Source organism: Mirounga leonina, unplaced genomic scaffold (assembly GCF_011800145.1).
Source record: "Mirounga leonina isolate KUSES-001 unplaced genomic scaffold, KU_Mleo_1.0 Mir_201, whole genome shotgun sequence".
NCBI classification, from domain to species: Eukaryota; Metazoa; Chordata; class Mammalia; order Carnivora; family Phocidae; genus Mirounga; species Mirounga leonina.
The window spans coordinates 5,257,098-5,284,013 of record NW_023270504.1 but is presented as its reverse complement, the minus strand read 5'-3'; the positions used below and the strand labels follow the sequence as shown (position 1 = coordinate 5,284,013).

The 26,916-nt window shown below is 40.6% G+C and overlaps 1 protein-coding gene across 1 annotated transcript in view; it reads right to left on the bottom strand.

Annotated features, from left to right (window-relative positions):
• TMTC1 (transmembrane O-mannosyltransferase targeting cadherins 1) overlaps window positions 1–26,916 on the bottom strand; it is a 263,586-nt gene that overhangs the window by 127,036 nt on the left and 109,634 nt on the right. The window contains exons 6-7 of the mRNA XM_035027979.1: window positions 12,207–12,288; window positions 9,534–9,637 (exon numbers count right to left, since the gene is read on the bottom strand). Coding sequence (XP_034883870.1) covers window positions 9,534–9,637; window positions 12,207–12,288 — 186 coding nt within the window. The remainder of the gene's footprint in view (window positions 1–9,533; window positions 9,638–12,206; window positions 12,289–26,916) is intronic.

Here is a 26,916-nt window from a genome sequence, read left to right as displayed (position 1 = left end):
TTTATTTATTTATTTATTTATTTATTTATTTATTTATTTATTTATTTTTAAAGATTTTATTTATTTATTTGACAGAGAGAGACAGCGAGAGGGTGAACACATGCAGGGGGAGTGAGAGAGGGAGAAGCAGGCTCCTCACTGAGCAGGGAGCCTGATGGGGGGCTCCATCCCAGGACCCTGGGATCATGACCTGAGCCGAAGGCAGACGCCCAATGACTGAGCCACCCAGGCGCCCCATCGCTACTTTAAAAATCAGAATAACTTCAGTTTCTTTTTTACAAAAACCACACGTATGGGGGACCCCCTAACTCAAAGCCCTGCCAGTTGTTAAAGCAAGAACAGAGTAGCTCATTTTGCATAGCCCAATTGAAACACACGATACATTTTAAAATAATAATTTAAATTTGAGTTCAATTTGTTCACAGTTTATTATGAAATAGTCCTTATGTTAGGGGTTCCAAGAGTTATAAAGATTAGGAAGACGTAGTGCCCTGAGGTTGTCATGATCAAAATCTAAGGCTTTTTTTGTGCCTCTTTGAAACTATCAACTGAAAATGGAAAGAGAAAAGCTTCTTTAGAAGAAAGACGCTGAGTTCTACCTTCATCTTAGTATTTCCTATCCTGATATTTTCCTACAAAGTAATACAAGCCTTTACCCAGATTTCCAAACAGCAGAAATACATCTACCCACTTAAGTAGATATATTCCACTTGCTTATCCAGGGCCACATCTCATGAAAATACATGATGCTGATAGGGGGCCTTTATATTCGCTCACTGAAAATCCCAGTCTATCTATTTCCTGGATTTGAAAGACAACCATTTACAATATTATAAAGGCAATACTTCCATCAAGTATACACGGCTTTACATCCTGTCCCCTTCCAATCTGACAGATGGAAACCCAATTACTAGGCAGCAGCTGCAGAAAGGGGCCTTAAGAGTGGATCATTGTGTATTCTCTTCTGCAGGCTCCACCCTTATGCAGAAGCCATACTTAACTTGGGCTTTTGTTCTTATTTTGAATCCAGGATTCACAAGATTGAATGTCAAAGAATCACATTTCTAAAGAGACTTATATAAACAGGTGAGTAAATCCTGGGCCAAAAGACAGAACAAGGTGCACATAACCTCTCCCATCACTTCTCAAGTGCAGTGCACCAAAACCATGGGAGCAGAATCTTTGGGCATTGGACCCCAGAACTGATACTTCAGTGTGATTCCCAAGTGTTTTAGGGACACATGTAGGTCTGACAACCCAGCTGGAGTAAAATCATCAAGCCCCAGATGGCTGTAGTCAGGGCACAATTAGGGGTGGTAATTTACAAGAAGTGTCATGAACGTCCATGGTCTTGGGCTCTAAAGGACGTTTTGTTCAGATGGGACTCAAATTCAAAGTTAGTCTTCACACCCAAAGGTGGAGTGCAGTACAAGTCCTCCCACCACTTGAAAACATGAGTTGGCAGCTTAGAAGAAACCACCCAAGCCTGAGGCAGAGGAAGGCTGTGGAGGGCATGGGGTGGGCTCTACACACCATTTATTCCTCACCAGCCCGTTCATCCTTCGCCCTCCTCAGGCAAAGAGCCCCAGTATTTGGTCTAGGCCAGTGCTGTCCAATGGAAATACAATAAAAACATGCACCGTTTCAAATTTTCTATTAGCTACATTTAAAAAAAGTAGAATGAAACATGATAAATTAATTTTAGTAATATATCTTGTTTCGATGGATATACTCAAAATATCATCTCAACATATAATCAGTATAAAATTTATTAGTGGTATATTTTAATTTATTTTTTTCTTACAGGATTTCATCTTCAAAATCCCAGGTAGTCTTTATTTATCCTCACAGCACACCTCAATTCAGACTAGCCACATTTGAAGTGCTCAGTAGGAGCCTTATGTGACTCTCAGCTCCTGTAGTGGGCAGTGCAGATGTAGACAATTACGTTGGCCCTCAGCCCCATCTTCCGCCTCTTCTATACTCAACCTGCCCTTGATTTTATCCTTTTAGTTCAGAATTCCTGCTACAAACTCATGCCTCAATCCTTGGCTCTCGTTTTCCACTCTCAAATCCAACCCCCAAATTTTCAAGTGCAAAATTTTCAATCCCCAAATTGCCAAAATCACTACCCTGGCATTTTTTTATTTTTACTTTTATTTTTTGTCCCTGTTTTAGTACATAAAAACTGCTGTCCTGGCCCTTGTTCCTACAGAAATTCCATGTGGGATGAGAGGGATGGAGGGATTTGGACATATGAGGGCAAAATTTTCTTAATTTAAAAAAATTTTTTAAAGTACTTTAAATTTAGAGCAATTACAAAGAAGATAATAGAGAATCTCTTGTGAGTTATATAACCAACACTACAGTCACAGCTATGTGGGCATTCAAAGGTGCAAGAATTGTGAAAGACCCAGGAGGGAAGCAGGAGAGCCAAGCTGACAAAACAGGAGGCAGAGACACGGTCCCCAGACAGAGTTCCCTTTGATGCTCCTGGCTAAGCGCTTCATCACCTCGCTAGGGACGGAACTGAAAATTAATGCCAGAACCACGGTGCTATATTTGTATTTTCCTGTATTATATTTAATCATGCAAGTTAACCAGATACCCCACAGCATAATTCCCATCATTCTCAAGGAAACATTTTGTTGCCTTCAAGAAGTTACAAGTAAGCAAACCCTTACAGATATTTTTGAAGACACAAAACTGAACAAGGCATTGGGTTGGGAGGAGGCTGCAAGTGACAATTACAATCACATTTCTGGTGTTCCTGGCGGGGATAGCAGGTGTGCGACACCCCCTCCCCAGAAGGGCACCTCAACAAGGCTCACTCCTTTTCCCCAGGGCGGGGGTGGGGGGGCAGTTAACCAGGATCACCATTCACTCATCCAACAATATTCTCAGGATTTATTTTGTGCCAGGCTCTGAGCAGAAACCTAGTAAGAGAATGAAATGACGTTAGGAGCCACCAGGACAGCTGCCGCTCACAGAGCTTTGAGCAAATATATGCAGTAGCCTCAGTCTGCTTTTAGAACACACTCCTATCCAACTTTCTGAGATCTGCTTCTGTGAAGCAGTCCCCTCTCTTCTTAAAGGGAAGACACCAGCCCTGAGGTCACCCCGGCCACATACCCTGGACGTGCTCCTCTGATGAATGCTCACTGCAAAGCCACCAGGCTGCAGGCTCCCTCTCCCTCCCTCCCAAGTCACACCACCAGATCCTGAATGTCAAGAAAAGAGCAATCTTACTGAAGCAATTCACGGTGGAAATCACTGTACAGCCTGTGAGTGGGGAGCAGTCACTAGGTTTATGCCAGGAAAACCTCTCTGCAAGAGTTAGCCCTTACCTTGAGCCTTCATGAATGGGCTGGGCTTACACTGAGAGACAGCATAGGTAAATAGAACGCATGGGGGTCTGTGAGGGTCCCAGGATTCTGAGGTGCTATGTGGTGGTGGTTCAGGAAACAGGCTTGAGAAGGTTCTGGCAAGATCTTCCAGAGCCAACAATGGCTAAAGAATGAAGGAAAGGGCCTTATAGGACTGGAAAGTAACATGTAAAAAGACTCTAGGGTAAAAAGCAGTGGTGCATTTAGGGAATTAAAGCAGGTTAGGATGGTTAACGTCTAAGGTTAGGGAGGAAGGGCAGAGGGGTTTCAAGAGATGAGCCTGAAGAGAACGACCATGGTCAAATTCCTTACTCCTTATCCTAAGGGGTACAGGAAACCACTGACCTTTTAAATATTAAGCCAGTGAGAAATGTCATCTGGGAATAGTGTGGAAGATGGGTCTGAGGAGAGCAAACTGTGGGGAGAGAGACAAGTTAGGAGGATTTCAGTAATGCATGTGAGACACCATGAGAACCTTGATGAAAATGGTAGCAGCAAGGATGGATATTGTGAAACAATCCTGGCGACATTCAGATCAAAGATACAGAACGACGTGACCGCTTAGAGGTGAGGGATGAAAGGAAGGTAGTAGCCAATCATGACCACCAGGTTATCTGGCTTGGACAACTGAGCCCGGGGAAACTCACTTGTCAAGTGAAAGCTGTACAACCCATAGTATCTCCTCCATTCTTTAAATTCTACTTACACTTTTCTTCTCGGGTCTAAAATAGAAATGTTTATAATTCAATGTCATACCATTCAACTGATCCACACAATCTCAATTAATTATGGGTTGAAAAATTTATTGATCAGTCACATCAAATTCCTGGCAGCTAATACAATAAGGAACTTATTGCCAGTATATTCTGATAATGATGATTCTCCAATACTTCATTGATCTGCCTTGTGATTTAATCAAGTGCCCAGTGATCAAGTATAAGAAATCAAATTCTAAATGGCTTCCAAATTACTGTTAACATAAACTGTAACAAAGTACAATTTTAAAAATACTAAAAATTTAATCCTCATACAAATACACAGTGAAAATAAAGGTTTATATAACTGTTTAATAAGGCAACCAGACACTTGAAAAAGCCAGTTTAAAAGAAAATTTGAGGGCGCCTGGGTGGCTCAGTTGGTTAAGCAACTGCCTTGGGCTCAGGTCATGATCCTGGAGTCCCAGGATCGAGTCCCGCATCAGGCTCCCTGCTCGGCAGGGAGTCTGCTTCTCCCTCTGACCCTCCCCCCTCTCATGTGCTTTCTCTCATTCTCTCTCTCTCAAATAAATAAATAAAATCTTAAAAAAAAAAAAAAAAGAAAATTTGAGTTAGGCAAAGCCTTCTTAGATATAAGCTCAAGCAACAACAACAAAATAGATAAGTTGGATTTCATCAAATTTAAAAACACTTGTGCTCAAAAGGACACCATCAAGAATGGGAAACAACAACCCACAGAAAGGCTGGAAATGTTTATAAATCATGTTATCTGATAAACAACTTGTAGCTAGAATATACAGAGAACTATTACAACTCAATAATAAAATAATAAAACCCCTCAATAATAAAAATAATTAAAAACTGGTCAAGGAATCTGAATAGACATTTCTCTGAAGAAGATAAAGAAGTAGCCAATATGCAGATGAAAAGATGTTAACCATCATTAGCCATTAGGGAAATGCGAATCAAAACCATACTGAGATACCATTTTATACCCACTCGTATGGCTGTAATTAAAACAACAGAAAGATTGTCAAAAAAGACAAGTGTTGGTGAGGATGCGGAGAAACTGGACCCTCAAATACTGCTGTGAATGTAAATGTAAATGTAAAATGGAGCAGCTACCTTGGTAAATAGTCTAGCAGTTCCTCACAAAGTTAAATACGAAGTTAACATCTATGACCTGGCAAATGCACTCCGATGTACACGTGCAACAGAAATGAAAACATACATTTAAACAAAAACTTATCCATGAATGTTCATAGCAGTGTTACTTGGAACAGCCATCAACAGAGGAAAGGAAAAGTAAAAAGTGGTACACCCATACAATGGCATATTACTGGGGGATGAAAAAAGAATGGAGTATGAATACAGGCTATAACATGGATGAATCTTGAGCACATTATGCTAAGTGAAAGGAGCCAGTCATAAAAGACCACATATTATTTGAGTCCATTGATCTGACATGTCCAGAATCGGTAACTCAATAGAGGCAAAAAGTAGATCAATGGTTATCTAGGAGTGGGGGTACTGAGGTAAAATGGGGAGTAAATGCTAATGGATATAAGATTTCTTTTCGGGGAGATGAAAATGTTCTAAAATTGACTGTGATGATGGTTGCACAATTCTTTAAGTATAGAGAAAACTACTGGATTGTATACTTTAAGTAGGCAAATTGTACGGTAGGTCTATTAAACTGTTACTTAGATATATATAAATAGAATAAATACATATATATAAATGTATACATATATCAATATACTCGAATTAAATATGAAAAACTAGGGTTATATAGTTCATGAAATAATAAAAAGGAATGAGATTGGTAAATTAAACACAAATTTGTTCAATTTATTGCCCACAAGGCAATAAAACTGTAACATTTGAAGGCTTATTTCCTACTACAGAGAATAAGAAATGTTCACACCTATCCTGTTCTATATGTTAAGTTCTAAGTTGACACAGTTGTAAAATACAGTAGCGCAGATGTAAATAAGTCAAAGTCGTATTCTTCTAGGGTTGTTAGACAATGCCCTACATTAGACTAAATGTCACACAGTCATCTGTTGTCTTATTCCCATGTCTTTGATAATTTTTTTTCTTTTTTTTTTTTTTATTTATTTGAGAGAGAGAGAATCAGAGAGAGCACATGAGAGGGGTTATGGTCAGAGGGAGAAGCAGACTCCCTGCCGAACAGGGAGCCCGATGTGGGACTCGATCCCGGGACTCCAGGATCATGACCCGAGCCGAAGGCAGTCGCCCAACCAACTGAGCCACCCAGGCGCCCTGATAATTTTTCTTAACGAAGGATTCTCATAAGCAAGCCACAATGATTTTGCATCCCAGTGTTGGTAAATAGAAAATGACAGGGTATTTCTTCCTAGCTAACCACATGGAAACAGATAATCTACAGGTGAAGGAATCTCAGAACTAAAGCCACAAGGAATCATCTGAATGAAACAAAGGAAAACCTTTTCTCTTAAAACTGTTAGGATTTTTTTTTTTACTACATGTTAATAACTGTAATAACTATAGCAATATTTTATATTAATAACTATAATAACTATTGCAATATAGTAATAACTACAGCAATTATTAAAGAAAGAGAAAGCTAGTCTGAAAATTCTCATCTGAAAATAGAGTAAGTTATTATATCGACTTTAGAGATTTTTTTTTTTTTAAAGATTTTATTTATTTATTTGAGAGAGAGAGAATGAGAGACAGAGAGCATGAGAGGGAGGAGGGTCAGAGGGAGAAGCAGACTCCCTGCCGAACAGGGAGCCCGACGCGGGACTCGATCCCGGGACTCCAGGATCATGACCTGAGCCGAAGGCAGTCGCTCAACCAACTGAGCCACCCAGGCGCCCTATTATATCGACTTTAAAAGAAGATGTAATACTTGCAAGATAGAAGCAAAGATGCTATAAAAGTTGTTCGGAGTTTAGAAACCCAATAAAAGAGGTGGAGCATCAGTGAGGCAGACTGACACAGCTGGATGACAAACCTGTGATTAGTAGTGACGGGCTCCCGGAGCCAGCCAAATCATAGCTAAATTGCATTGCTGATGAGAAGGAAAGAAAACCAACACAACTAGGAGACAGACCAAGGTAATCCAATTTGAGAATCATCAGTCTACCAGAGGTCAAATAATTATGCAAGCAGAGTAGAAACCTTACTTCAGAAAGGAATTAAAGACAATTTTCTGGATGCTCAAAGAGTCAATTATAATGCAGCTATCTTACAGGAATGTGAAAAGCCATTTACAGCAACTGTCATTGAAATGTCCCTGGGTATCTACATATTTTAAGCACGAAACACAGAAATAGAAAGATATGGTTTTGGGGGATGGGAGGAGGAGCAGGGAGGAGCAGGGAGCCCACCGCGAGGCTCGATCTCAGGACCTTGAGATCACGACCTGAGCCAGAAACAAGAGTTGGGCGGTTAACTGACTGCGCCACCCAGGAGCCCCAGGAAGAAAGCTATGTTTTTTTAAAAGAAAAAAAGGGAAGAATATAAAGGTGTTAGGATGTTGTGTTCTATCACTTTATACTGATTAAATTACTTGAGAATAGTCACTTAGATGGATTCACAGACAGAAAGTCCTAGATGAAATGTGTTTCAGACCCCTCTGAAAAAGGATATATATGCCTTGGAAGTGAAAGGCAGAACCTGGCGAATGACTGGTCCAAGGTACTAATTTTGCCAGAGGTTACACCAAAGAATTTTTTGTGCCACCAGTAGAGATAAAAATGCAACTGAACACCCCTGGCAGATAGGAGGGCAGTGAGGACCACGGGGAAGGCACTTGTTTACTGATGACAGAGATATGAATGAAATCACTAGTTGGTGAGTTCAGAACAGTCTGTTCTGGAGGTGAATGTAGCTATTTAAGGAGCTACAGAACCTGAAACAATTTATCAATGAGCTAAAAATATCCAGACAAGGATCCTGGAAATTTCGAAAGCCAGTGAAAGCTACCCAAAAAGGACAAGTAGGTTGCAACATTAACAAAAAGCTGGGTTAGAGATGTCATGATTAATCCAACAACATTTTGAAAAATATAAGATACAAACAATTTATAAGTGTCTAGCGTACCTCGAAAAGATAAGTCAACACTAGAGGCTGGATATCATATGATTTCTGAAGGCACAGTCAAGATTCTTTAATAGAAATATATGTCAGAAATAATGCAAACAATTGTGCCATGATATTTTTGTAGAAATGGGTTAATCAAATTTGAAGTTATCTTTTTTGAAAGGGAAATTGCCTTTAAAAAAAAAGGAAGAAAAGACTAGGAACAATAAAGAAAAACATACAAGGCAAAGAAAATAGAAATGTAGCAGTTAAAACATAAAATAAATGAGTCAAATAAAGCAAAGATCACTGCCTGGCATAGAAACAAAAAATCCAACAATGTGTTGTCCTTAAGAGATACAAGTAAGCCAAAATAAAAATGGGCAGTAGAACAAGGTTTAATTTAAGATTTATTATGTCTGCAAACACAAAAAAGTGAAGGACACTATTATGAAAATGATATTAAATGCTAAAAAGTATATGTAAAACTATAAAAACTTAAGAACAGTGCATCTGAATATTTAAACATAATAGGAACAATACATCCTTTTTAAAAAAAAAAGGTTGTATTTATTTATTTGAGAGAGAGAGAGAGACAGAGTATGAGCGGCTGGGGGGGGAGGGTAGGAGGCAGAGGGAGAGGGAGAAGCAGACTCCCCACTGAGCAGGGAGCCCGAAGCAGGGCTCAATCCCAGGACACCGAGATCATGACCTGAGCCAAAGGTAGACACTTAACCAACTGAGCCACCCAGGCGCCCTGCAACAATATAGCCTGAAGAAAAGTTATTAAAATGGTCACATACAACTATATCTGAAAGCCTGAGCAGGACATCACAGCAGATGGAACAGATAAGGAACTAAAAACCATCTCAATGAACCAGATCCACTGATCGACATCACTACTTGATCCAATATCTCTAAATCTCTAAGGACAAATAGTATGATATAATGAGCTGTATCTTAGCAAAAATTATTGTTCATTTCTGTTTTCCACTTTCAACATCTTCACTGATTTTACAAATAGTGTTAATGCTCAGTCAACCTCTATACACTTCTCCGTGCATTGTTCTATAACACTTGCCACTCAGTAGGTATTTATTATTGATAATAAGTGCTCAGTAAAATACCTGTTGGGCAAGCAAATGCCAATATGAGAATAGCAATAAGCCTGGCAAAACAGCACCACCAGTTGAGAAGAATTCCAAATGTATGAATAGTAGTTTTTTTTTTCCCCACACCCTGGACAGAATACAACCCTCCTTTCCTTAAAATGCAAAGGCAAACTATCATTTAAGAATTTTAAAACAATCTAATAAATACCACGTTAGGCTAAAAAAGAAAAATTACATTTACTGACCTCGTAAGAATGTAAGGCGAAAATGAAGCTGGATTATCCTGCTCTGAAAAAAGGGGCATAGATCCTCCCATGATCCACAGACGGAAGTACAAAACAACAATCACCTTCAAAGAAAAGAAAATTTGGTAAGAAAATCATTGCTTGTTGGGCATAAGCCCCACCTTTCTGGAGGACACTTGCAGATGCTTTAAAAATGTCTTGTTTTGTTTCATTGTGAGCATTTCTATAAAATCCTAACATTCAAGATGAGGCAAGATGGAAAACAGCTGGGTAGGGAGACGAGCATAAACAATGAAGGTGTTGAGGGAAAGACAAGCAAATTCTTAAATACAGCTGTCAGTATCAAGCATTTACCAGCTGTTATCCACTGTGCTAAGGACTTTTCCATCTCACCTGCGGCCTCACAGCAAGCCCCCCCCCCCCCCGAGGTAGATGAGAAAGCTGAGGCTTAGAGGTAACTTACCCAGAACCCCACAGCTAATAAACTGCAAGATCCAGGAGGTGAGCCCATGTAACTGCCCAACCACATTCTTAACCATTCCATTTACACAGCCCCATGAAAGTTAATTTAAAGTACAATAAATAATACTGCTGTGTTCTGAATAAACACACTCGAAGTGTTCCCACCCTTGAATGGCCTGAAGCAGAACATTCATGAAGGGTTATTTCAACAAATCCCAGGAACAGCTTTTGTGTCACCCACTGGAATTCTATCACTAAATGGTGCTATCCTGTTGCTAAGGTGAATAAGAAAACCAGAAGCAGAGACATTTCTGTGGGGATGAGTTTTGTTTATAAGGGTGTTCACCCACACAGGCCTTCCAGGTGATTCTCATTTCAATAGGACCAATTACATTGTTTTTATTAAAGTCAGAGGAAACCTTTGCTTAAATAAAAAGCTAAAGGATTAATTTGGAGATAGTTAAGACTGGATTTTTTCTCCATAAATATCACAGATTTCCTTTATAAGTATCTTTTATATAAATAACCTCAAATCCAAAAACTGAAAATAAATGTATGGTGTTAGCCAATGGCTTATCAACAGTAAACAATGCCTAGGCAGCAACTGAAAATCATCTTAACACTCACACAACATCCTGCTCAAACTGAATTTAAATTCTTAAAGACATTATAATGGAAAATATCAACTATGAAAGTAATAGGAAAAGTATCCCGAAAGAATATAAATTCCCTAAAATACCATGTAGAGGAAAAAGGCTGTGATAATTAAGAAAAAAGAATAGGAAGATAAATAGTCGAAAGGGCTTTGAGAATAAATTTTTAAAAAAACAGAAGGATTAATAATTGACAACTTTCATCACAGCAATGATGTTAAATTACTTGCATTCCCATACAATTCTAAGAAAATAAATCACTTCTGAAACCAGTGATGAATCATCCTAATTCTATGCAAAGATACTGGGGAATACTTTAGTGAAATATTTTGTCCCTTTTGTTGAGATTGTCCAGTCAAGGCTCTCCACCCTCATTCAGTTTTTGCATACTCTTCTTCCATAAACATGTTTTAGGGTCAAGAAAAAAAAATCACGTTAATTGATGACATTACAATTCAAACACTCTTTATAAGTTTCCTCTCCAAATTTACGGGGAACAGCAACAGCATAAGAGACTGGTCTCCTAATCTGGAATTCCTGAACCCAACAATGTAAGAAAGTGATTAATGTGCCAGTCACCAAAGATGGCGACCAAGAATGCCGGCTCCCTTTGCATGTGCGTTCTCCTCTTCCCATCAAGAAGGAGGCCAACTGCCCCTCCTCTTAAGACTGAGCTGGTCTTGTGACTTGCAATGACCAACAGAAAGTGGTAGCAGGTACACTGTGTCAGTTCTGGGCCTACCCCTTGAGAGGTCCTGCAACTTCTGGTTCATGCTTTTAGAACCCAGTGGCCATGTTTTAAGGAAGTCCTGGCTACCCTGCTAGAGAGTGGCCACAGGGAGAGACCCTAGGGAATGAGATGCCACAGACAGACAAATGAGCCCAGCTGACAGCTACAGGAAGCTGCTTGTGTAACCCCAGTCAAAAATCAGGAGGAGCATTAGAACCGCCTAGCTCGATGCTGCCCAACTCAAGCATTCAGGGCAAATATATGTGGTGGTTGTTTTAAGCCACCACATTTGGGGGTGGTTTGCTGTGCAGCAACACATAACTGATATAGCTAGGTTTGTGCTGCTGAGACACCTCAGGATCAGCACCTTGAAAGGTACTCATAAAATATTATAGTTGAGGGCGCCTGGGTGGCTCAGTTGGTTGGGCGACTGCCTTCGGCTCGGGTCGTGATCCTGGAGTCCCGGGATCGAGTCCTGCATCGGGCTCCCTGCTCGGCGGGGGGCCTGCTTCTCCCTCTGACCCTCCCCCCTCTCATGTGCTCTCTCTCTCTCATTCTCTCTGTCTCAAATAGATAGAATCTTTAAAAAAAAAAAAATTATAAAATATTATAGTTGACACTGTCTGTGCCACAGAGTTCATACTCCTAGAAGGCTTTCATACATACCTTCCAAAGCTTTGTTAACATTCACGGCATGTAAACTCTTTGATCCTAAGATTGTGTTGTTAGAATCTACTGCTGATTCTATTGAATAATCTGGATCATGTCTCTGAGCCAAGTAAAAGTAAAATATTCCTTCAGATATTTCAGAAGCATATATATACTTACATAACTTATGACCAAAGTGGCCCTTTTTAAGAATGGCCTCATGGTAAGCAGGAAATTTCTACTGTTCCTTGCTGTCAGATACCTGAAATAGGAGAGAGAGAAAAAAATCTTAAATAAGTGTTAGAGTCCACCACACATAATGTTCTCCATTTACTGTGAATAGCTGTAGCTCGAAAAAAGGCTAGAAAGGATCAGAGCTAAGAGCATGGCTCCTGGAGCCAGACCACCTGGGTTTTAGTCCCCCAGCTGCTTCCTGTCTGGAAGGCCAGGGGCAAGTTTCTTAACTTCTTTGCCCATCTATTTTTCTCACTTACAAAAAAAAAAGGGGGATAATAGTAGGACCTACTCCACAGAAACACTGTGAGAAAAAAATGAAATAATATATGGAGTAGGATCTAGCACTCTTAGCTATGAATATTACTACCCCATCTACACCAAATAACCCAGGCCTTCTGGCAACTGTATGGTTACACTGGTCAAAGAGATGATCAGAAGCAAAGTAAGAGTTTACCTACTGTATTTAATTTGAGAGGTACTATGTCTTCAATCTACAAAATATCTCAAATATCTTTTTTAAAAAGATTTCTTTCTTTATTTTAGAGAGGAGGGGGGCAGAGGGAGAGAATCCCAAACAGACTCCCAGTTGAGCACAGAGCTCAAAATGGGGCGCGATCCCATGACCCTGAGATGATGATCTGAACTGAAATCAAGATTCAGACACTTAACCCACTGAGCCACCCAGGTGCCCTATCTCACAAATATCTTACCCCTGAAAAAATAAAGGATCCAAGTCACCCAAGGTTAAGAAATTTACCCAAGCTAACAAAGTTAGTAAGCATCATTGGTGGGATCAGAGCTCACCAATATGCAGTGGGCAATTTTCTCACCTGCCTATGGCCTCAGGAACCAAACTAGATTACAAGAATGTCAACTTCTAGAGGGGCAGGAACTTATGTGGATGCTGTGTCTGCCACAGCTCACTCACTTGTACAAAGTAGGAGCCCCATATTTCTGCATATGAGGCACATGGCTTTAATAAAGACAATGGGGGTGCCTGGTGGCTTAGTTGGTTAAGCATCTGCCTTTGGCTCAGGTCATGATCCGGGAGTCCCGGGGTTCCTTGGGCCCCCTGCTCAGTAGGGAGTCTGCTTCTCCCTCTGCCCCTCACCCCACTCATGCTCTCTCTCACTCTCTCTCTCAAATAAATATGTAAATAATTTTTTAAAAATAAAGACAATGAAAGAGAAGCAAGAGAAAGCTATTAACAACTCCACGCAAAAACCTAAAGCACGTCATTTTCACCTACATGCAAACTTCTGTGTTTTAAACTACAAAGTGAAGGAAACAAATCAAATTGAATCATGTAATGCAGCAAGCATTTGCCATCTCATCCTTATTTTCCCTACCCTTTTCCATTTTCTTCTTTTACTCTATTCAATTTAATTTCTCCTCAAAGGATTTCTTCAGGAATCTCTTAAAATTTGCACTTGAATGAGGTCCCTTTACACAATGGGAGTATTTTACTGGAGAGAGATCCCTGTGTAAGGCCTCAGTGGGTTCATACCACAAAGAAGCGTCCATCTTGATGACTGCTTTTAAAATATATATGGTTGCTCTGTTTTGCAACAATTAAATGTGTCCAAATGGCACTGTAAGGAGGCAACAATGTCACTCAGAGGCAGGTTTCTCTTCTTGCCTCCCTTTTCCTCTTCCTGGTTCATAAACAGCTGTGGATCTGACCTTTCAGAGTTTCTTTTTTTTTTTTTTTTAAAGATTTTATTTATTTATTTGACAGAGACAGAGACAGTGAGAGCAGGAACACAAGCAGGGGGAGTGGGAGAGGGAGAAGCAGGCTTCCCGCCGAGCAGGGAGCCTGATGCAGGGCTCGATCCCAGGACCCTGGGATCATGACCTGAGCCGAAGGCAGACGCTTAATGACTGAGCCACCCAGGCGCCCCTACCTTTCAGAGTTTCTAATGAGTGGAGAAAATGAGGTGAGCTCAAAAACACAGGAGTCTGCTTTTAGCAAAATCTGGACTGGATCCATCCCCAAGCACTGCTCTTAAAGCATTCCTTAGCTCTCAAGCTTGACAAGGAGGAAGGCCAGGGATACTGTCAGCTCTCACAACGCAGGTGCATCACTAATGTCCCAAAAGAGGCATCACTTCCTGAATCAGTACACAAGATTTTATGTATATATCTGTGTATATCTCTGAAGCAAAATGCTTAGCTCTGACCTTCAGTGTGAACTGGATCTATGATTCCCAAAAGGTTAAAGCACTGCTAAGTGGCTTCCCTCGGCTCTGCCTCCACTATTACTATCATTTTCAGGATGACTCAACAAAGATCAACTCTGGATATTTCTGCTATTCCTTTCCAGGAAGCAAGATAAGTGGTAGCGGGAAGGGGATAGCAGTGTGGGAAGGAAAAGTGTTGGGGAGGCCTGAAATTGCAATAGGTCGGAATGAAAAAGCGCTTCTTGAGTTGGTCTGCTTTTGGAAGCTTCACTTCTCAGGTTCCCTCCATTGCTGGTTTATTTCAACACAGTGGAAAACATCAGAAGTGGTGTCCTCTCTATAGAACAACAAACCAAGGGTTTAGGATTTTGTTCAATGTTAAACTTAGGTAAATTCCTAAAGTCTGCATTATGTTTCACTGAAAGCTTACTATGAGGGTTATTTCAGGGAGTGATATTTACAAAGTATCCCTTTGTTTAGAAATTCTTCCTCCACAACAAATTCCATTTCCTCAAGAAGTTAAGCTCCTTCAGACGCCAAATAATTTGTTCTTAAAATGTAGCATCCCAAAGCCATGAAAGCCTAAAATGATACAGAGAGCAGTGGTTGAAAAATGACCTCTTTCAAGATTTCTATTTCTAGTTGTTGACCAATATTAAAAGAGAAAATAAGTCAAAATTATATGGCCCCTGTTTTGGTAAACACTAGGTTAGAGGCTGAGATTCCTAAGCTCACACAGGAAGCACTGCAAGGCTGAATTGTCTGTATCCCTTCCTCCTCCCCAACTCATATTAAAATTAGTGGAATATGTATAGTCTGTAAGGTAGAACTGAACAACAAAAACATTCTTATTATTAACAAACAGAATAAAAATACCAAATAATTAATATGTGCCAGACACAAATCTAAGTAATTAAATTGTAGTTATTAACCACTTATAACAATTCCATGTGGAAAAATAGAATTCCTTTTTTACAAAGGAAGAGACCAAAAAACTAGAATATTTAGCTATTCTCTCTCAGCTATTCATTTCAATCACAAGCTAAAGTATCTATAAGTGCCTTTTAGCTTTTAATTTTTTTAAATTTATTTATTTGACAGAGAGAGAGAGAGACAGCACAAAGAGGGGGTGCGGGAGGAGAAGGTTCCCCTCCAAGCAGAGAGCTCGAATGTGGGGCTCGATCCCAGGACCCCGGGATCATGACCTGAGCCGAAGGCAGACACTTAACTGACTGAGCCACCCAGGCGCCCCTTTTAAACAAGGCATTATGCAAATGCCATCACTGATAATTTTCAATTTCAGGCAAAGTCTCCACTGTTTTCCCTGTGAAGCCAGAGAACATTCCAACAACCAAACCAAAGCACTGAGGAACCCACTAGAATAGGAGCCAAGGGTTCTATTCCTGTGCTTCCACATCATTGGTTTTATGGCTTGTAACAAGTCTATAAGAGTTCTGTTTTCTTCTTTTATCAATGGAGTTGGACTCAATGGTTTCAGGTCTAAAATGCTGTGATTCTTGGATGTTCTCACCAACGGATGACATCATAAATGACAAGTGAAGAAAAACAGAGAGAAACCGGAAAATTTTAAAAAGAAATGTTAAGGGATTAGGAGGAAGCAAATGTTAGTTGATCAATATCCCCCACACACTTGAGTGGACCCTTCATAATTTGCAGTTGCACATTAAAAAAATATTTTAACATTAGTTTGGGGTGTTGGCATTGTCAAACTCTGCATTTTTAACAATTTCTGATTTTAGTCAAACAACAGATCAAGATTATCCAAATTAGATTCCCTAACCTGTGCTCCTCCACACCCAATACTCTCTGTTTTTCTGACATCAAATTTTCTATTAACATCCACCTTCTCAGTTGATTGTGTTCAAATATTCAGAGCTGCATGTGACTTCCTGAAGTTCACCTCCACAGCTTCTCAGTCATCAAATCCCATATAAGGTCTGGCTGAGACAAGGACAACCAGCTACTCTGAATCACCCACCGTAATCTTGAGTGTTAAATAAATGCTCATTATTTTAAGCCACTGACTTTGTTGACACAGAATTATTGTGTCAGTGGATAACTGATATATATAACACAATGATCAATAAATACTACCTGCCCTAATAAAATTTTTAAAATATTTTTCTGCCTCCACTCAACCCTCACCCTCCCCCCGCCCTTTTTTTCCCTGTGTGTTCCTTATCCTCCAGTGCTAGACCGGGGTGCAAAATAAGAATGCTCAGTTTGGGAGGTAGACAGCAAGCTGGAGGAGGAAAACCACTCAGATGGTACTATCTTAACCTTAAATTCTGCTGGTTTAAATGAAGATGTTATATTATACTTTCCAGCCCTTCTCAGGATCTGTAAAAACCTGTTAATTTTTGCCTTAACACTAGCTCTGTGGCAAACATCTCAGATACAAAGAGTTGCTATTGTTTAACATTATACCAATAAATTATAAAAAGCTTGAAGGGGCACAGAATACATGACTCTAAAATCTACCACTTTGGCATGTGGATTATTTTAAGCTAAAGGCAATCAAGATCCAGCAGAGTCAAGAAAAACTTTGATCTCTCCCTTCACTACCTAAAAGAATTTAGAAGAGGGGGCCTGCCTCAGAGAGAAAGCTATACCAGAAATAACTTTTATCTGAATGACTGACTTATCTGTAGGACAGAGCCAATCTGTAATTACCGAACATCTGTTCTTCCTGTTGTCCTGCGAATTACCCTCCCCTGCTTGGAAGCCCCAGACCCCTACCCCATTCCTTAGCTCAGGAAGGCAGAGAAGCCTGACTTGCCTTTGGGTCTCATATTTTTATGCGGCTCCTGTACGTATGAAATTAAATTTGTTTTCTCCTGTTAATTTATCCTATGCCAATTTAATAATCAGACCAGCCAAAGAAGCTGAAAGGGTAGAAGGAAAATTTTACCATTCCTATGAGCTATATACAAAACTCCTTCTAGAACACCAGTCATACTAATTTAATTTCTCCTGTTCTTTCAAGGTAATAAAGGGGATTAATAAAGAGTCACATACCATGACCAAAAATTTTTTTAAAAATTAAAATCAGAGCTTTTTAGAATAGGAATTTAAGAATCTGCTTCTGTTTGAAACGCACAAAAAAAAGGTAGCTTTTTTTTTCAGTTGACCAAAGTAACCAAGACACAGCTCACATTAGAAAAGATTATAAGCTTAACAAAAACAACAAAAAGAAATTTAAGTGTCTTTGGGTTCTTCTTTAATGCATTCTCCTTGAACTCATAAAGTGCCTCATCTAAATCTTAATAACAAAAGGCATTCTGAAGAGGAGTGAGACAACCTTTGATGTCTCCTTTGATATTCAAATGCAGAGTCTGAAGGAAAGGAGCTAACAATTCTAAGACAATGATGCATTTCTCAGTTTTATCTATTCAAAAAACCCCAATTGACCTTCAATACCCCATTCTGGGGCTATGGTAAATTTTTCTTCCAGAAACTTCAAACTTAGCTCAGTGTGTTATTTACAAAGAAATATGTGGAAATAAGGACAGAGAAGGCATAGAGGAATATAATTTCAGTTACTGTAACCATTCTGAAAATCAAAGTTAGAATTGGAAGGGATCAGAATAGCTCAGGCAGTTTTACACATGAGAAAAAAAAAAAAAAAAAAAAGAAAGTCCAGAAATGTTAACTGATTTGCAGAAGATCGGGGTCCTTCGAGATCAAAGGTCAATGAGTTCAGGCTTTATTCATTAAGTCTGTGGTCTAATTTATATTCCTTCTAAAATGGATTTAGTCAGAGGCCCCAATTTTTATTCCTTTTACAGCAAAAAATTCAGTTCTGGTGATATCATCCTTGTCTGTCATTAACAGTCCCAGAAAAGTTTTCTGATTCATTGATAATAGGGAATACTTAATGCATTTCATGTGCATCATTAGCTGTGCTTTGCACTTTACTTTTTTTATTTCATTCAATTCCACACCAACCCTGGGAGCCATGCTTGTCCCCATCTTGTGATTGAGGCTGAAAGAAGAATTTACTCGGATCTTGCAGCTGGCAAGTGGCAGAGGTGAGATATAAATCCAAATCTAAAGCATTCACTATTCTCTGTAACATTTAAGTAAAACAGAGCTGGTTTATTTAGCACACTTTCAACATGGATTATTTATTACATGCATTTCTGCATGTGTAGAAACACAGTGATTTCTACTGAATTAAATGATAAAAGTTCATCTTCAGGATCTTCCTCCATTTGCATGAGTCCACAATAAAACCTTTAGTATAGGATTTTCCTACAACTGAATGAACTGAGGCAGGGCACAATTCTTGAAGGGTCTTTTATGAAGTATCCTTTTAAAGGTTAAGGTGTGTAGTGGCTGCTGCAGGTTGAAATGCAAGCTCCACGTACTGTGGGCTGATCCAGAAATTCTACGTGAGAATAGATGGCCAAAAGGAGAGTGTGTGCATGGCAGAGAGGGTGTCACTGTACTGTGAACCCATCAGCCAGCCAGCCCCACAGAGAGAAGAGGCAAGCAGGAACAGAGAGTGAGACAGATAAGGATGCCCCAAGAGTGACAAGGAAGCTGACACCTGAGGAAGATGAGAAGTGAATTAGGTAAGGAGAGAAGGAATAAGACACATGTACAGAGGCCTAGGATTGAGATCAGGCAAGCAAGATGAAGAAAATAAAAGTTCATTCTAGCTGCGGGATCTAATACTGGCAGAGTGGTGACAGGGAAGCTGGAGAGGGAGGCAGGGACCTCAGTGACCCTCATGTCCCACTGTGGAGTTTGGACTTTATTCGGACAGCAAGGAACAGTCAGTGAAGGGTTTCAGGCAGTGATGACCCAGTGTGATTTCCAGTAGAAAGTGGCACTAAATGATGTTGTTACTGCGACTACTGTGAGGTCCATAACAAAGAGCAAAGGGCCCAGCAGCCCCAATGGGGAAATGGTAGGCAGCAGTGATTCTGGAAGTTTCTGAGATATCAGATTCAGAAATAGATGAGTTTCTAGTCCAAGTAGGTAGAGAGACTTTATGGTAGGGATAAGTGACAAAGGCATGTGTTGTTACATTTATTTAGCAGTCTGATTTCTTAATGCATTACTATTTTGTGTTAATTGGTCATTAATTTGGTATCATTCAAAACTTTCTACTAACCAGAATATTAAATTGCCAAAATAGAAGCCATTACAAGAATATACATATGGGGGAACCTGGTTGGCTCAGTCGTTAAGCGTCTGCCTTTGGCTCAGGTCCCGATCCAAGGGTCCTGGGATCAAGTCCTACATCTGGCTCCCTGCTTGGCGGGAAGCCTACTTCTCCCTCTCCCACTCCCCCTGCTTGTATTCCCTCTCTTGCTGTGTCTCTCCCTGTCAAATAAATAAATAAAATCTTAAAAAAAAAAAAAAAAAGAATATACATATTATGCCTTTGTATGACCTTTTCTATGTCAAAGGGCTTTTCGGTCCAGTCTAATATTTAATCCTTGAAAGATCCATATGCCCTTGGCAGAAGAGAGAGCACCATCCCCATATTACAGATCTAGACCTAGTGAGCAGTGCCTCCTAAACCAGAACTCAGACGTTTTATAGCTGATTCCATGTCTTTTGGTTGCATCATGTGATCTCCTCTCCAACCACACTGTCAAACAGCATTTGCTGCTGGTTTCCCATTATTTCTACCAGTCCAAACTTCTTGCACACCAGAGATTCTAAGGAACTCATGCAAATGAAATCATTGCTACTTGCAAAACACATCTGCGTGGGTACACAAGTAAACCTTTGCACTAAGAAGATTAAAAACAGCCAGTGATACCTTAATCATATTTTCTGAACCTCTTATTGGAATATATGGACTGATAAATTCAAATACAATTCAGCTAGTGAAAAAGAGTATTTGGTATTGGGACTGTCCAGGTAAACTGCGGAAACACACATTCTGTTAACAATGACAACAATAAAACAGCTGACATTGAGTAAATGCCTACGGTGCCCCAGGCAGTTCCTACATATAGATCCTTAGCACCTTCCTACAAGATGTGCACTATTAAAATCTTCATTTTACAAATGGGGAAACCAAAGTATTAAGGGTCAAAAAACCTGCCCCAAGGCCCAATAGGTAGTAGGCAAGGGGAGTCAGAAGGTTAATCTAGCTTATACTCTTGATCACCAATGGTCTGCTACCTCTCTGTCATTGCCAACTAAATCTGTCTTCAACTTCCCTTTGCCTGAATTTCAAACACTACACTCAAGTACAAACACGTCATTAACATGTGTTTAAAAGAATGATGATTCCATGAAAAAATGCTCAATATCACTTGGCAATCAGGGAAATACAAATCAAAACCACAACGAGATACCACCTCACACCAGTCAGAATGGCTAAAATTAACAAGTCAGGAGACGACAATGTTGGCAGGGATGAGGAGAAAGAGGAACCCTCCTACATTGTTTGTGGGAATGCCAAGCTGGTGCAGCCACTCTGGCAAACAGTATGGAGGTTCCTCAAAATGTTGAAATAGAGCTACCCTACAACCCAGCAATTGCACTACTGGGTACTTACCCCAAAGATACAAATGTAGTGATCCAAAGGGGTATGTGCACCCCGATGTTTACAGCAGCAATGTCCACAATAGCCAAACTATGGAAAGAGCCTAGATGTCCATCAACAGATGAATGCATAAAGAAGATGTGGTAGATATATACAATGGAATATTATGCAGCCATCAAAAGGAATGAAATCTTGCCATTTGCAACGATGTGGATGGAACTAGAAGGTATTATGCTAAGTGAAATAAGTCAATCAGAAAAAGACAAGTATCATATGATCTCACTGATATGAGGAATTTGAAGAACAAGACAGGATCATAGGGGAAGGGAGGGGAAAATGAAACAAGATGAAACCAGAGAGGGAGACAAACCATAAGAGACTCTTAAACTCAGGAAACTGAGGTTTGCTGGAGGGGAGGTGGTGGGGGGATGGGGTAACTGTGTGATGGACATTAAGGAGGGCACAGGATGGGACGCCTGGGTTAAGCGTCTGCCTTCGGCTCAGGTCATGATCCCAGGGTCCTGGGATCGAGTCCCGCATCAGGCTCCCTGCTCTGCGGGGAGCCTGCTTCTCCCTCTGCCTCTGCCTCTCTCTCTATCTCTCATGAATAAATAAAATCTTTAAAAAAAAAAAGGAGGGCACAGGATGTAATGAGCACTGGGTGTTATATGCAACTGATGAATCACTGAACTCTACCTCTGAAACTAATAATACCCTATATATTAATTGAATTTAAATTAAAAAATCAAACTATAAAAAAATAAATAAAAGGATGATGATTCAGGATACCATATATACCTGATCAATTTAGGAAATTAACAGGAAGGCTGCTACAACTTCGTCGCTATGAAAAATGACAAGCTGTTCCAACAGCAATATTCAATTGTTAAAATACTGGGCACTGAGTTAAGTCCTATAAACAATATAAGAAAGAAATAAAAGCATACATTTAACACTTAAATGACAGCTAACATTTACTGAGTGCTCGCCATGGGCCAGAACCTCTCCTAAGCACATATATTAGCTCTTTAAACACACACAACAACAACAAAAGTAAGAACAAAGCTGATAGTGAACAGAACCAGGAACTGGGCCTGTGCATTCAGGCGCCCGAGCCTGTCGTCCCAAAGCTGCACCACACGGCCTTTTTGTGCTTGCTGCACTTGCCCCAAGCAGGGGTGCACATGATGAAGGACGAAAAGAGTTCGGAGAAGGAAGAAGTCAGCGTGAGCTGGAAAAGGAGAAGAAGCTGCGGGGAAACACGGGAGACTTGACCTGGGCCCGGAGGGTCAGAGAAGATGGAAGAGCAGGACAGGCGAGAGGGGCCAGGAGAGGTGCCCAGGCAGCCACGGAGGGCTGCTCAGGACAACGAGGGCTCCCTGCAAACACAGCGCAGGCAGCCCCTCGTCTGTACGTGGGGCACTCCTCAGCGTGGCAGAGTCAAGGGTGTGAAATCTGAATAAGGAAATGTGAAACTGAACTCTGAAACCATGACAGCATGAACAGCGGTAGAATATCCCTCAATATAATGGATGTGGTTTCCGTCTCCCTTTTGCTCAGCCACAAACAGGCAAGGGGTCTCCCAGGCAGCTAGCTCCCTCTCCCCTCAGCCTTCCCCAGTCCTCACCTGACATCAACCTTGTCACTAGGCACTTTGGGTACCTGCAGCAGGACTGTGTCTCCCCAGGGTCCCATCTCTGACCTCCTCCCTAGGTGTTTCAAACCTTACAGTCAACACCTAGGACAGAGCCTGGGCCAGCATGCCAGTGGGGTGCGCTGCAGCTCAGCACCCTCTCTTGGTCTCTCCTCCACTTGTGGCATCCACGTAAAACGCAGGCCAGGCTGGCCCAGCTGGGACTCTATCCCACTTTTATGCTTGTAATGGGGTGAGAAACTTAGTTGAGGGTCTGTGCTATAGCTGCAGACAGCTTAGAATTGAAACACTCAGAGGAGGAAGTCTTGCTTAAACCTTTACGAAGCCACTTTCTCCAATCCAGCTTTCCATATACAGGGCCGTTGTGCACATGCCCAGAAGCAGCTTGTAAGTACAGACAGCAAGCCCAGAAGCTCTGCAGTACACACGGGTCCGTGCACAGAGTTCACGCAGGGGCCAAGGAGGACATTTGGCTGCCTGGGCTTCCTGGAGACCATGGCTCCTCCTGAAACAGATCACTTCCCTGCAGCAAGGCCATGCTGTGGTCAAGATAGTTGGCCTAAGAAAACACAGCATCATTCACAGAGAGGTGAGCAATGCCGATACGGGAGAAGAGAAACCTTTCCTTGGTCCAGACAAACTCATCCAGAGACCAGCCCATTTCTCTGGCCCCAACCCCTAACCCCCCTTCTAGTGGAGGTCAGAGGGCTGACCGTCAGAGCTTCAAGGGCTGGAAAGGGTGGGGGGGGACTGGTCATTCCAGCACAATCTTGGCAAACACCTTTAAAGTTCGTATTTCCTACAAGAGTCTAACTTTAGGGGGATTCAAGTTTTATTTTACTTGGAACTCTTTTTGACACTGAGGGCAAATATGCTATATATTTTTTTAAAGATTTTATTTATTCATTTGAGAGAGAGAGACAGAGCACAAGCAGGGGAGAGGCAGAGGGAGAAGGAGAAGCAGACTCCCCACGCTGATCTGGGAGCCCGACATGGGACTCGATCCCAGGACCTGGAGATCATGACCTGAGCCGAAGGCACACGCTTAACCATCTGAGCCACCCAGGTGCCCCTATGCTATATTTTTTTTAAAAGGTGAACTTTTTAAGGTTCAACTCAAGGCAATTTGGTTTTATTTTTAGATTCCAGTGTTCACACATGTTGAAAGCTCCTAAGGAGAAAGCCATAACTACGATTTCAGAGTAGAAATAAGAACCATGGTGGCTCTTAGCACAGAATATATATAACATAGAAACAATCATTATTCAGATAATTGTCATGGTTTTTAATGTTTGTGTAAAACGTCTACCAGTACTGTAGAAGTTAGGAATACATAATAATTAAGTCTATATAATTTTTTTTTTCAAATGCATGCTTCTTTTGGTTATACCATTTTTAAAACTTTCTCCTAATTTACTTCTAGACCGGACTCTCATTTTAAGGCATAACGTAAAAAGCTGAAGTAGGAAAGTTGCCAAAGGAACTAGAAATTCCAGTCCCAGTCATATTTTTCATATGTATACTCGTATCTAATTATATTTATTTATATTTTTCAAAGATAAACATTCAGAAAATAATGTTACAGCATCAGTTTTTTAAGTTGTAATCATCTCTGTATATGATGCTTTGGTTGTCAGAGGGACCGTCCTCTGAAGTTCTCTCATACTAAACTCTCAAAAGACGGTGCCCATGACACAGGGGCAGCCCAGGTGTGGTGAGACAACCACAGGAGTGACACAGGACCCCGGCTCATTCAGTTACCCACCGGGAGACTCGCCAACCCTTATAACCTCCCTGGGGTCTCTTGTGCCTCAGCCGCAAAGCAGTCATCCTGATTTCTACCTTACAAGTTCGTTGAAAGGATTTCAATGAGATGAGGTACGTAAGTGGCTCAACACAGTGCCCAGAACATAAAGGCACCCAAAGTAGCTATTATTGGAGTAGTGGCGACAACTTAAATGAAAATTCTAAAACCCTATGGCCTGTCTTTCTTGGCCACATGCAAACAAACAAAACAAAACAAAAAACAAAACCGTGAATTCAGCTAGGAGGATTAAGTAAAAGGACTCCTCTCCCTCAAGATCTATCAGCTCCCTCCTTCCCGAAAGGAGAACGGAAAGAGAATTAAATATTTTCCTAGAAGACGAAGCTGGAATTTAGCTTTCAACATTCTTCTCTATCCCAGGACCTGGAGACCATGGCTCCTCCTGAAATAGATCACTTCCCTGGTTTCCTTTCACTCAGCTTGGATACCAAAGCCAGATACCTAAATGTGTCGGGCAGGTTGCGCCTGCACAAGGTAGCGGGCTGAGGAGGCAGATGGGGGGTGCCCCGGAAGGGCTGAAATCCAGCCCACATGCCCTTCAACAACCCATGAGCCCTGGCGCCTGCTGCATCCGCCTCGAGGAAGGGCAGCCTTTTTTGAATTCTCCCTTGAGAATTCAAAAGGTGCCCTTGACTCAAATATCATGCACTTGACACTCCACACACTCCCAGCTTTTTCTACTTCATATAAATATCCCTACTGGCCAGCAGCAGCCTGCACATTATGATCTAATACCCATTCAGCAGCTTCATTGTCCTAATGACTTTCACAGCAACTTGCTAAATATAGTGTTTCCATTTTCTCTGCAGCCAATTTTTATTTGCTCACTGACACACTACCACAGTGTTGCTATATTTCCAGTCACCAAACTAAGTGTTAAGTAACTTAATGTTAACTGACTAACAATATTTGCTTCTGTATTAACTCAGCTGAGTTTCCCTTGCCAACACACCATGGTGTTTGATACAGTAGGAATTTAATTCATTATACCAAATTTTAAAAATTCTTAATCATACAAGTCTTAACACTACCTTTATCAACCCCACCAATATCAGAGCCCAATGTGGGACTGTCAGTTTCCTATCCTAAACTGAACTCAAGCCCAATTAAAAGTCCTCTGAAATCTTCCAGGCTGAAGTTTCCACATCCTAGAGGTTTTATACACAAGATTGGATTGTCAGCAAGGGTGACCAACCAGTCCAGCCTGCCTACACCTAAGGATCTTGCTGAGATGTGGGACTTTCAGTGCTAAAATCTAAAAAGTTTTGGGGAAACCAGAATGAGCTGGTCATCCTCTAGCAGGTTGGTGGGATACAGCAGAATAAATCACTATCAACCAAACCTTACATAAGTTTTGCAAAAATTCAAAGAAAGTAAGTGGTATCTTTTTCTTGCCCTGGACAGACACACCTGCAGGCAGACGCACACCACCACATACATCCTATGATCCATGACGTGCTATTCCTTAGGAATAAGAGTTTAATCAAAAACAAGTGTTTCTCTGGTGGAAGATATTTACAAATTGGTTGAGCTTGTTAGTTCTGAAAACCTGAGAACTAGAATTTTCTCACCCACACTTTCCAACTGTCAGACAAATCTTCTCCACTTGGATAAGCCAATGTAAGGTATTCTTCATAGTGGCATTTTATTTAAGTAACAAAAGGAAAAGAGGGCAGGGAGAAACAAGGGTTTAATAACTAAGACTGTACAGAGTTCACTATACAAACAATGGAACTGTAATAACTTTATTTATGAGACTATACAGCTGCCTGGTTGATTACAGTAGAGGTTAATATTTTAAAGGCTAAATTCAAATCAAGCTTACACCAGTAATTAAAAGGAATCTGACTGTCTTGATTATAAAATACAGTGGTAATAGACGGACCACAGTGGTACCTAAAATGATCAATCTTAGCTATAAACAAACAGAACCAAACATTCAAACAAAACTGAAGTTCCAAAATCTCACGACCTGTAATTTTGATACATTTATCTGTTTATACTCTGCCACATGTAAATGGCACGTACTCATTTTTCTTTTTATATACCAGTGATACTTAATTGAAAAGTTCATGAAAGTTCTTCTATCTTCCATGCCACTCTTTTTTTTTTTTAATTGTCTTTTCCTGGTATGCAAGGTTTAACGACTACAAGATTATTTAAAATCATTCCCACTCTCTTTAAACACTAAGTTCCAATTTCCTGGGCCCTATTACTAAAAACACCATAGTAAATAAAGCTAAAAGCAGATTTTTCCACTGTTCAGTGATCTCCTCCTCAAGTAGAAGAACCACATTATGAATATTAAGTGAATACTTTAGACCGACAAAAACAACAGGAGGAAAACAAACTCCAGAAGAACCTATTTTGGCACATCCCTTGCCCAGGTAGGAAACCTGATCCCTGCCATGGTCAGTCAGTGAGCAGTTTCTAGGGGTCTTATCTGTACTGCACCTTCA